Source organism: Lithobates pipiens, unplaced genomic scaffold (genome assembly GCF_037356315.1).
Source record: "Lithobates pipiens isolate NorthernLeopardFrog02 unplaced genomic scaffold, aLitPip1_a1.2 Scaffold_16, whole genome shotgun sequence".
Lineage (NCBI taxonomy): Eukaryota > Metazoa > Chordata > Amphibia > Anura > Ranidae > Lithobates > Lithobates pipiens.
The window spans coordinates 365,730,684-365,743,135 of NW_027507748.1; the positions used below are offsets into that span (position 1 = coordinate 365,730,684).

The window sequence follows — 12,452 nt, forward strand, 5'->3', positions numbered from 1 at the left end:
TGCTTTGAGTTCTTCACATTTATCTAAAGTCTATGCCTTTGCTTCAACAGTCTGATTCTATTTGTTTTGCCCCCTGTAAGAGTCAGGCTGCATCTAAATCCACTATTTCTAGGTGTATTCTTCAGATCAATTCTCAGGTCTATGGGATCAAGGGCGAGGCTCTTTGCTTTGCCTTGCCTCATAAAGGTCAATCTGCATCCAACTCCACTATTTCTAGGTGAATTGATCAGCTCATTTCTCTGGTCGATGGGATCATGGGTGAGGTTCCTTCATTCCCAGTTAAGGCTCATTTTGCTAGACGTGTCAGTGCTTTCTGGGCATCAAGCTTCTGTTGTTCAAGTTTGTAAGGCTATTACCTGGGCTTCTTTTTACATGTTTTGATGTTTTTTGCCTCTGCAGACACAAGTTAAGGATGAAGGATCTTGATATGTAAGGGGTTTCTCCTTTTTTTCCTTGGGATTTTGGCTTGTTGGACTTGTTTCTGTATTGCCTTCCCCCCAAATTCATTGTTTTGGTAAAACACATGTAGCAATGACTATTAACGCCTCTGTGTCCTGTGAGGTAGGATAAAGAAATTAGGATTTATGTTTCTCAATTCTTGCTACAAAACTGAGTCTTAGCTGAGCTTATGCCCGGGCCAGTATCCATTCATCTGAAAATGGCAGCATATCCAATTTAATAATGACTGTTAAATCCTCTGTGTCCTGTGATGTACTCTAAGAAAAGGATTTTACAGGTAAACCAAAAATCCTAACTTTAAAAGGTAAATGCTGTCTTACAGTATTTTTACATGAGATTTTTTTGTTCTTTATAGACTCCATCGAAAGTCGGTTCCAAAGCCTTTCTAGCAAGATGTCCGATCACACAGATTTACTGCAGAAGTCAGTAGCCCAGTCACAGAGTGTTCAAGAAGGTTTGGATAACCTTCTACACTGGTTGGAAGGAATGGAAAAGACACTAGAGAGCCAAAAACAAGCATCCATGTCCTCATCATCCATTCAGGAGGCTCTTGCACAAAATATTGTAAGTGTTTTTTATAGAATATTAAAATAATAGAGTATCAAAAGTGTTTTTGTTGTAGCATTGGCATTGTAATAAAGGCAGCTGCCAAACTAAGCTTGCAGAATTTACGAAGACATGGAGGTTGAGTACTAAGGATTAAAAGAATGCACAGTTATGGAAAAATAATCTTATAATCATACATTACAGGACACCGGCTTGATATTCATAGAGCTTAGGTTATAGGCTAGTACCCTCGGGTGATGGGATGGTCACAGGTTTTGAGGACATGCCTCCTTTAACTCTATTCCTCTCTTTGAGTTCTCAGTGTGTGATACTGTCCTAAGGTGATGGACCCCTATGTAAAAATCACTCTTGGTGCAACTAGTTTATAATGTTACTTTGGATTTTTCAATCAATACTTCATTGTTTTCTAATACAACCATAGAAGCTGTCCATCCATATCCATGCAACCTCAGTAAAACCTTGGAAGCCATACCCGGACTTTATGCTGTGGGGATGGCTTGGAACTGGATGCTGCTAGAGCACTCACCTCAGCACTTGTGTGTGTATAGTCTGTTGCAGGCTGCTATATAGGTCCAGAACTGTGGTCCATCCCTATATAACCCAGACCCTGCCCACTGTGATGGGTGAAGCGTAGACCCTATATAGGGGCCAGGGACATGGACAGGTAAGACAAGGGTCACCCTGTTTTCTTTGACTGTACTGTAGTCCCCAGTAAATATAAGACAAAATATCTAATATTTGTTTTAAGCAATTTGTGTATCCTGAATGGTATTCAATATGTTATAGCTATAAGGAAATTGAGAATGTTTTTTTTTTTTCACTTACACGGTATTAAAGTGGTTGTAAACCTCAGACATGAAATATGAACAAAGCCTATCCCTCTATAGTGTGTACTTGTCTCCATTAAGAGCATTAAAGCTGTTGTATTGCCTGCTTGGTCATTTTTACCTACTGGTAAGCCTATAATGAGGCTTGCCTGTAGGTAAAATTAATATCACCTAAACCTCTATGGTTTGGGAGATATTCACCCTTCATGCAGCCGCTGATGGTCCGGGGGCTCGTGCTGGAACGGAGGACTCCCGTGCGCATGTGGGAGAAGGATGTCATTGCGGCTCTGGCCACTCACAGCGTGTGGCCGGAGCCTCGATGCATACTAGCACATTATGCTATTGTCTTGCTGTTTTTTTATTTTTTTGGGGTGGGGGTTCTGTGGTTTAGTACCGCCTTAGGTGTGATTTCTGTCTGCTGTTTTGTTCCTCTGCTATCAGCAAGAGTGGTTTCTGATGCACGTCTTTCTGATGACAAGAGAAAAAAAGTTGACAGGAGGGACCTCCAGCTGATTGACGGCCTCAGCTCTGTTCCTGTGTGCTGTGTGGAGAGTGGTGTATCCCTTCCCTCCAATTGGCTCTCAGAGCTCTCCTTGCTGAGCTCTGCAGAGTGTAACTTTAGCTCTCTGCCCCCTTTTTGTTGACAGCTTAGACAAGCTGTATAAATCCTGGACTTGGAACGGTTGGGCTTGTTGGCACAGTTCTGACTGCCTTGTTTGTTGCCTATCCTTATTCATTGCATATCCCAAGGTCAATGAATCACAAACCTGTGTCCTGTACTATATGTTTTAGAATAAGGAAAGTTGGTTACCTGTAAATTCAATTGTGCATATATTATTTTTCCTCAAAAGGTAAGCTTCTCCTTTAAAAACACAAAGGCAAGGACATTGACTGTCCATCAAAAAATATGCAAGACTTTTAAACAGCAGACCAACTAGAAATATTAGAAATAAATATTAAAGCAGATGTACTGTATTGCACTTCATAATGGAGTTTAATAAAAAAATATATTATAGTATTTAAAGTTAAAACTTTTTGTTTTGGAGAGTGGTGAAGGTTTAGAACCCCTGTCATTTTTTTTTATTGCTTTAGTTAATCAACTGTCCGTCTTACACCAGTACTTTTAATGCCTTACTGGATGGTGTACGGTCAGTTGCTATAATGTGGTAAACATGTAGAGAAATGGACAAGTCTCCCCAATGGGGCCCAAATTGCTTTAGTTATTCCTAAATTATTGTCCTAAGTTATTGTAGTACTTTATGCTTGGCCATTGGTTATGCCTTCTAGAAACTGAAACAGGACATTGGAAGCAGGAGGGGAAGCCTGGATGCCACTGGAGAAATGGTAGTGAAATTTATGGAGACTGCAGACAGTGCTGCAGCAACTGCTCTTCAGAACAAATTGGCTGATGTCACTGCACGTTTTAATAAAGTATGTGAGCAGCAGATTCAGCAGGAGACTGCCCTTAAAGAGGTCCTACCACAAGTGGAAAGATATGAACAGATTTCAGATGGACTACATGATTTCAAAACAACCAAATCCCAGTTACTAGCCTCAGGAAACCAGCCAGACAAGGACATTGCCCAGTTCTCAGAACAAATCCAGGTTTGTTTTTATTAATGTAATGTATATGTACCAGAACATATTAATGTGTATATTGTGCAAAACCACTTCACAGATAATGACTAAAGTTTTATTTTTATGTTAGGAATTAAATGCAGAGATAAAGCAGCAGACAGAGCATTTGTTTACCCTGGAACAGCTTGCAAAAGAGCTGAGTACATGCCCTGTGCTGCTGGACTCCTCTGAGCACTTACAGAAGGTGCAATTGCTGAAAAAAGAATTTCAGGATCTCCAAGAAGCTGCAAGCGAGAGGTAATTTTCCAAAGCAAATTGTTACCTTGGTGCGATGGTCCCTTTTTTCCCCCCCCATTTACTCAGTCTGTTTAATGCTAGGGCGAGGGAAGCCTTGTCTTGTCAGGAAGAATTAGAGATGTTCCAAAGGTTGGTTAGTGTCCTGAGAAAATGGCTGAAAGACAATGAAGAGAATGTTCCTTCAACAGAAGAATCTCTTGGATCAATGGAGATCCAGATCAGGCTACAACAAGTCCAGGTAACACAAATTTAAAGTCTTTGCTGAATTGTACAGGTTTAGATCTAATTGCTTCAAAATGCAGTATACTGCCTGAATTTAATATTGTCTGACTATTAAGTAATTTGTCTGTTTTAGCATTGCTACTTGTTAAGAAATATACTAATCCTTTGTACAATTCAGATAATTTGTCTGGGTATTTAATAAATGTCTGTAAGAAGCTATAAAAAAAGCATGGGTATTGTGTAAAATGTAGTCTTTGCATCAGAGATTAGCAAAGATGGGCCTGAGGTTATGGCCAGTTAATCAGAGAGTCAATAATTTTTTATACTAGAACAGTGTTTTTCTACAACCAATAAAACCAAGTTCCCATAGTGAATACCCATTGTGGGACTAGCACTTTATCATAAATTATCAGACCTTTGATCGAATAGGATGCTTTCTGATTATATCAAAGCAACCTCTTAGATTATTATTGATGAATGAATCTCCAAACTGCGGCCCTTTGCTTGCCTTTATCTGGCCCTTAGGGCACTCATTTATCCTCCCACTGATACTAGACTGTATTCTGCCATCAATGATGGGGCATAATTTCTCCCTCTGACACCTACAATGGGGCACTAATCTTCCCAATGATACCAATGATGAGGCACTATTCCTCTCCCTAATACCAAATGTGGTGATGTTTTCTCCCACTGATGCCAGTAAAACTTTCCACAACCGCTGACCATAGTTCTGCCCCCCTAAAGTCTGAAGAGCAATAAACTGGCCTCTTGTTTACAAAGTTTGGAGACCCCTGCAATAGACCCATGCTCTAATAGGTCAGGTACACTGATGCTAGAAGCCAAAGGCCTCTTTCACACGACTGATCCGTTCAGGTCCACCTGTCAGTTTTTTAGGCGGACCTGAACAGATGCTCTATAGAGGTCTATGGAGCATCGGATGTCAGCGGTAATATGTCTGCTGACATCTGACCCGCTCCGATCCGAAAAAGTGCGACGGCGGAAAAAACAAATTTTCCATCCGTGATTGGATCGGGTGATGACTGACTCTGTGGTCCAGCGTCATCCAATCTCCCATAGGGGAGAGCGGCACTCTGACAGGTCCCTTCCTGCACAGTGTGCAGAGACAGACCTGTTATCTTCCTGCTTAACGGGGATCGACAGTGATCCCCGCTGAGCAAGCGGATGTCCATGGGGCGGATCATCACTGATCTGACCCGTGTGAAAGAGCCCTTACCGTAAGAAATAATCTTCTAGAGAGGACATCACAAAGTTGTTGTTTTTTTTGTTTTGTTTTTTCTCAGTGAAAAGAGTAACACTTGAGACACAACTTGGGTTGATTGACAACACAAATTTTTTATTTTTTTTTCAGATTACCAGATTTTCATTCAGGTTGCTGCATTAATTAGTAACAGTTTAAAATATTGTATCTGAAATTATGTGAAGATCTCTGACAAACGTTTGGGGCTCATTTACACCACATTGCCTGCATTCAGTAGTTCTGCATGTGTGGTTACATTGATTTTTAATGCACTTGCAGTGTGCTTTTAGGGCTCTTTCACACAGGCATTGAAAAAAGGTGGTCAATGCCATTCAAAATTGTTAAAATAGGGAGCGAATGAAGGTGTTCACACTGCAGTGTTAGCGTTGCCTTGGTTTGCGGTGAGGCAAAAAAAAAAAACTGCTGCCTACAGAGTTTGGCAGATGTTGACACTTTGCAACTGCCTCCATTCACTATTGAAACGCACTACATGCACACTGTAAACGCACCTATGGCGTTTACAGTATGTTTATGGTGCTGTTGCAACGCATTAAAAGTGATTATTTTAGCCTTGTACAAAATAATAAAAACATATCTCATAGGGCGTTTGAAGAGTGTTGCCTGACAGAACATGAATGCCTGTACAACCCATCCAAATTGTATGTTAATGCTATAGGTTAATTACACGCCCTTAAGGCTTTATTTCACTGTGTGGCGTTTGCATGAGTTTGGGGGTTCATGTGTGTTCTAGTACATTTACATGCTAAAAATGCAGCATACTGTACTTATTTGAGTGGCAAATGAAAGCACCGCAATGATGTACACTTGGTACTTTATAAATGTTTTTGACTGATTTTAGTGTAAATGAGCCCTTAATGGTATGCTAGAATGCTGGCCTTGTTTTTTTGCATAGGTTTAAAAACTATGTACAGTTGTGCTCATAAGTTTACATCCCTGGCAGAATTGGATTTCTTGACCATTTTTCAGAGAATATGAATAACATAAAAACTTTTCTTTCACTCGTGGTTGTGTTTGGCTGAAGCAATTTATTATCAATCAACTGTGTTTACACTTTTTAAATCCTAATCACAACAGAAACTACCCGAATTACCCTGTTCAAAAGTTTACATACCCTGGTGATTTTGGCCTGATAAAATGCACACAAGTTGACACAAAGGGGTTTGAATGACTAAGAAAAGGTAACCATCTTCACCTGTAATCTGTATGCTTGTAATTAGTGTGTGTGTATAAAAGGTCAATGGGTTTCTGCACTCCTGACATCTTTTCATCTTGTGCTGCCCTGACGTTTCTAGATTCTGAGTCATGGGGAAAGCAAAAGAATTGTCAAAGAATCAGCGGGAAAAGTAAGTTGAACTGTATAAAACAGGAAAGGGATATAAAAAGATTTCCAAGGAATTGAGAATGCCAATCAGTAGTGTTCAAACTCTAATTAAGAAGTGGCAAATTAGGGGTTCTTTTGAAACCAAACCACGGTCAGGTAGACCAACTAAAATTTCAGCCACAACTGCCAGGAAAATTGTTCAGGATGCAGCGATGTAGTGTGGCTGCTTCAAGATGCACAATAAGGGGGCACTTGAAGAAAGATGGGCTGCATGGTCAAGTCGCTAGAAAGAAAGCCATTACTACGCAAATGCCACAAAATATCCCGCTTACAATGCACAAAACAGCACAGAGACCAGCCCTCAAACCTTCTGGCACAGTCATTTGGCCACAACCATAAACGCTTCATTTGGAGAGGAGTCAACAAGGCCTATGATGAAAGGTACACCATTCCTACTGTGAAACACGGAGGTAGATCGCTGATGTTTTGGGGATGTGTGAGCTACAAAGGCACAGGAAATTTGGTCAAAATTGATGGCATGATGAATGCAGCCAGGAAGCTGCGCATGGGACGTAATTGGACATGCCAACATGACAATGATTCAAAACACAAGGCCAAGTCCACCTGTCATTGGCTACAGCAGAATAAAGTGAAGGTTCAGGAGTGGCCATCTCCTGAGCCGCTCTGGGGAGATCTCAAACATGCAGTTCATGCAAGACAGCCCAAGAATTTACAGGTACTGGAGGCTTTTTGCCAAGAAGATTGATCAGCTTTACCAGAACTGGGGTATGAAAACTTTTGATCAGGGTCATTTGGGTAGTTTCTGTTGTGTTTATGATTTTAAAAAGAGTAAACACAGTTGACTGATAAGAAATGGCTTCAGCCAAACACCATGAGCGAAATAAATTTTTTTTGTGTTATTATTTATATTCTCTAAAAAAAATGGCCAAGAAATCATAAATTCTGCCAGGGTATGTAAACTTATGAGCATAATTGTATATAATTTAGGCACCTAATTGCTTTGTTTAGTACTTGTCTGCAGGCCTTTTTTTCTGTCGGAATGTGGCGGAACAGCGTTTCACCACCTCTGGCACTGGCTCCGTGCTGCCGCTCACTGCTGTCACTAACACTGGAGCTCTGTTCCTGTGTCTCCAAGTGACAGCGCAGCTCTCCCACACAAAATCCTCCCTGTCCTGCATATCTCCATAACAGCAGAGGAGGGGGCGGGCCGTGAAAGTAGGTGAGGAGGTGGTACCTCAATCCAGTAGATGCTGATATTTTGTCAGAACACCGGCAACCCATCGTTGGTGTTCAGTGAGGTCTGCAGACTATGGGCTTCGGCAGGCAGGAGAGGCGGAGTGATGTGACATTGCACTCCTCCTGCTCTAGTTATGCCTACCAATGGGCGGCAACAGGCTGAACGCTGCTGGTGGCCTCTTCTCCCCTCCAGTGTGCACAGGTACTTTCTTTGATACTGGTACATTAGAATAATGAGTAGAAGTAAATAGCAGGCTTTACACACAGCAGAAGAACGAGGGAGCAAGATGGAGCCCTTTGTACAGTAAGACTTTTCAGTGTGACCTAGTGTATGTGGCTCAGCAGTTTCTTCTAGAACTAACTTTATTTTACAGAAAGCTGGGAGATAATAGTTTCTACACAGGGAGTGGACTGGGGGTTTCAAACTGAGTGATTATCTGTGCCTCATGCAGGGCAGTGTTTTACTGAAACAAGGATTTTTAGGTGTTCCATACATTCCTGTGCCAGAAGTCCCATTATCTGTTGGGACAAATGGGTTTTACCGACACAGCTGCTGTTCTCAATGTGACATTGGTGCAAGGTGTACAGCCCCGGAGCACTCGGGGTGAGTCCAGGGACAAGCACCCACGTGGATGCCATATTGGGAAACAGCGACTGTGTCCATGCAGCCACCAATGGGACTGCTTTTATGGGAATGCATGGAACACCTGTGCATCCCTGTGTGGGTAAACAGGGCACAGATCAAATTACCCATGTGAATCAAGCTTTAGGGCTGTGGGGGGAGCTTTTACTGCACGTGGAGAGGGGATTGGGGCTGCTGGGTAAGATCTGAGCTGGGGTGGATATGGACTTGAGGAGAGGGGTTTGTACTGGCTAGAGGGGTTCATTTTTGTCTGTATTCTGTACAGTGGCCTGGGCATCACTTATTGCACACTCTGCATTATTTACTCCTGATCCCTGCACTCTCTACATTACTTACCCCTACATTCTGTGCATCATGTACTTTTGATCTCTGCATTGTCCTTTAGACCCCTTTCACACCACACCGCCCATAGCGTGGGCGGTAAAACGCCACTATTTTTAGCGGCGCTTTACCGCCGGCTTTTACCCCCGCTAGCGGCCGAGAAAGGGTTAAAACCGCCGGCAATACGCCGCAATATCGGCGTTTTGCCAGCGGTATTACAGCGTTGCCTTATTGATTTCAATGGGGAGCAGCGGTGGAGGAGCTGTAAACACACCGCTCCTTCACCGCTCCAAAGAAGCTGCTGGCAGGACTTTTCCCTGACGTCCTGCCAGCGCACCACTGTAGTGTGAAAGCCCTGAACGGGGCGGATTGCGGGCACTATTTCACTATAGCGCCTGCAAAACTCCCTGGTGTGAAAGGGGTCCAACTCTGTGCGTTACTTTAAGGTCCTCTCACTTTTCTATTTGGTCACACCCACCCTTTGAGGTAGCACGGGGGAAGGGCTTTGTTGTTGCGTTTCTGCACCTGTTCTCTGAGGGGGAAAAAAAATCCCTGCTTGTCTGTATGTACTGCAGGTAATATATTGCCATTGTATACTCCACAGGACCTCTTGAAAGAGTGGAAAGTAAAAGGCCCACTTGTAGAGGAGATCACACAAAAGGGATCTGAACTTGAGAGCAGAATTGTGGAGATCACTGCAGCTGAAAGCCAACTGCAGAAAGGTGAGGGCTGACTGAATTCTGTACATCTTGTTTCAAGGCATGCTTTTTTATTCCATCCAATTTTTTTCTGCATTTCATTTTTCTGGTTCCTTTCAGCCACTTTGTCATGCTTCCACTCTACCACTCATATCCCTTTCTCGCTTTCATTTCTTAAAGCTAAATTCCAGATAAACACCTCGATATGCAGTTGTACATGAAGTGGCATTTTGATCAGGCATTCATGTTTAATCCTCTGTAACACACAGCATAACCAGGTAGATGACACTGGTGTTTCTTGGGTTAGCTTTACATTTTACTATCTTGCAACTCCAAATCCAGCCTGATCATTGGATAGCATATAAGCAGCATTGCCACATTTATGATTCATTGTCCTATGAGGAGGCTGTAAACAAACACTGTAGAAATTAACCATGGAATTGGTGGCTGTGCCATGTGGCAGCAGTGTGTGAATCTCAGGACTGAACAGAATTCTACATCTTATGGCTGATAAAATGATTTGTTTATGTGTGTGTTTGAAGTTCTGATTTAACCACTTCCCGACGGACATATGTATATATACAGAAAAAGGAATAAAGAAAAATTTGAATCATGCTAAATAATAAATATAAAGTCCGTAAATTGATCCATATGGATTATGTTCATCTGTGTAAAGTTGACCACAAACAATGTGATAATGAATCAATATCAGTGTCCATCCATCACCAAAAACCACAGTGAATCCAGCACCAGCTGTAGAAACTGCTTACTTCTCTTTTTTTTTTTTTTTCTTACCTTAAATTTTTTATGCTTGCTACTCTGTATACCGTCTGTTATTTTGTTTAATCTGCTATCTTTGTATAATGCCTGTTTCATTTTGTTATCTGTTGGTCCTGCAAAATCTCATACCTCTTCTGCCATTACAGTTTTATGTGCCTTCTTTTGTATGGCACTCATTCAAATTACAGTAAACTAGGAAAACTCCTGCTAATAAACTGTCAATTATAGAGGATTTCCTTTACCTAAATTTATGGTTGCTGATATAAATATTATGCATATGCTGTGTTTGTTAATTAAGCTGTGGCTGCCTGTATACATGTGCAGATCACCCTTTTTTTTAGTACGGAATATCATGTTGGTGCGGATTGCGCTTACGGGGCTTCTGCTGTCATTGCAAATAAATCTAAATAAATAACCTAAATAAACAATTTTGTCAATAAAATTAAATAATAAATTAGAAATGGGGATAGTTTAGCACAGTACTAATTATAGACTGGATTACTAGGACCTCACGGTGTGTTTACAAATGTATATATTTGCTTTCTTCTGAACTCTCCACATAGTGGCACAGAGCCACTATTTCTTTCAAGTGTTCACCTTTTCCACTTCAGGCTAATATCTGACCTTTTAGATGAAATTGTGTTTTTATAGCTGTTTTACATATATATATTACTATAGGTTCAATTCACTCAGCTATAATGATAGTTCTTTAAGCAGTATTAAACCTAAAAGCAAACATTTATTATATTGCATCTTGTCAGTTCTTAGATATCATGGCTGCTTTTTCTTTTTTAGTTTTAGTTTTCTTTATTTTCACCTGGTGATCCAGCCACTAATTGGTGGTAGTGCTTGTTCTGTTAAAAAAAAAAAAACAATGTAGCAGTCAGTGGTAAATGGTTTGTCTCATCACTGTCAGGGATTCTTACAATAATCAGCTTTTATTTATTCATTCATGTAAACCTTTATCCCAAAAGAAAAAAAAACTGTTGCTGTAACTGCAGTGTGAGCTAGAGTTTGGCTTTGATTTGTTTTTTAGTGTATCTAAATCTGCTAGTCCATCTAACACTCACCTCCTCCAGCCTAACAATGCTGGTGTTCAAAGATGCCCCCTGTGCGCCTTCATTCAGAGTGGGGACCCTCTAATACAGAAGGTGTGTTACTGGCCAGTTCGCCAGGTAAGAAAAGAGGGAAAAAGCCTAAAAATAGAAAACGAATGCAGCCACCACAAGTCAGGTTTAGTAAGCTGCAGTTTATTACATTTATGGTTTTGGGTTTAATACTGCTTTAATGATCATTATTATTGAGCACTGTAAACCAGAGACAAGGGAAAACGGCAATCGCTAGGCTGAAAATAACATCTGTGCTATTGCATGTGAATTGAGTCCTATTTTTGAATAGAAGTTGGCAATTCCCAGGAAAATCTTGGATTCTAGTAGCAAGGTGTCAGAATCAAAGAATTACCGCTCTAAGGTAATGACTTCTCCCAAAACAGCTGTCTCCACAATCCCACAGGGTGCTGGCTCTGTTTGCAACAGGAACTGAAGTAGAAAATATGTAGCTGGATAGCCGCACTCCAAATTATTCAACTTTATTTCAAATTTTTTGAAATAAAGTTGAATAATTTGGAGTGCGGCTATCCAGCTACATCTTTTCTACTTAAGGTGTCAGAATCACTAGCTAGAATTAACCACAAAACAAGAAATAATCAACTAGTGTTATTTTCTGGTATGGTTTGGATCATCTGTTTTTAGGGTTACCTGTCAGTGCATAAATATTTGTTGACATCCTATGGTTTCTATTGTTTATATAGTCACAGTGATTACCTAAGTTAGTGGTCATTGGGAGAGTGTTATTACTTGGCAGATTCTTGACATTTCCTTACAGTTTATCATTTCTTAAGATCTGATAGAGCTACTCAGTCTACCTATTTGATCCTGTGTGTAGATGCTTTGTGTCCTGAGAATATCCATTACATGCTTTGCTTTCCTGACACTGACATTAGGATTTAAATTTTTAGTATAGTGCATAGTGATGGAATCGGGATGTTGATTCTGCATTGTGCGGTGTTTGCTGTATGTCATTTTTGTTAATTACAACCTTCTGAGAAGGGTTCAATGTTAAGACAATGCCAAATGAAAAATACCAAGCTTTTGCAATGTCTGTTTAATAATCTTTTCTTGCTGTGTGTCTGTAATCCTAATGT

At 40.8% G+C, this 12,452-nt stretch overlaps 1 protein-coding gene across 22 annotated transcripts in view; it reads left to right on the forward strand.

Annotated features, from left to right (window-relative positions):
- The window catches only part of MACF1 (microtubule actin crosslinking factor 1), a 416,995-nt gene that overhangs the window by 271,601 nt on the left and 132,942 nt on the right, over positions 1 to 12,452 (forward strand). For all 22 annotated transcript variants that reach the window (XM_077482044.1, XM_077482062.1, XM_077482048.1 and 19 more), the window contains 5 exons: positions 815 to 1,023; positions 3,141 to 3,458; positions 3,562 to 3,728; positions 3,810 to 3,966; positions 9,376 to 9,493. In XM_077482044.1, coding sequence (XP_077338170.1) covers positions 815 to 1,023; positions 3,141 to 3,458; positions 3,562 to 3,728; positions 3,810 to 3,966; positions 9,376 to 9,493 — 969 coding nt within the window. The remainder of the gene's footprint in view (positions 1 to 814; positions 1,024 to 3,140; positions 3,459 to 3,561; positions 3,729 to 3,809; positions 3,967 to 9,375; positions 9,494 to 12,452) is intronic.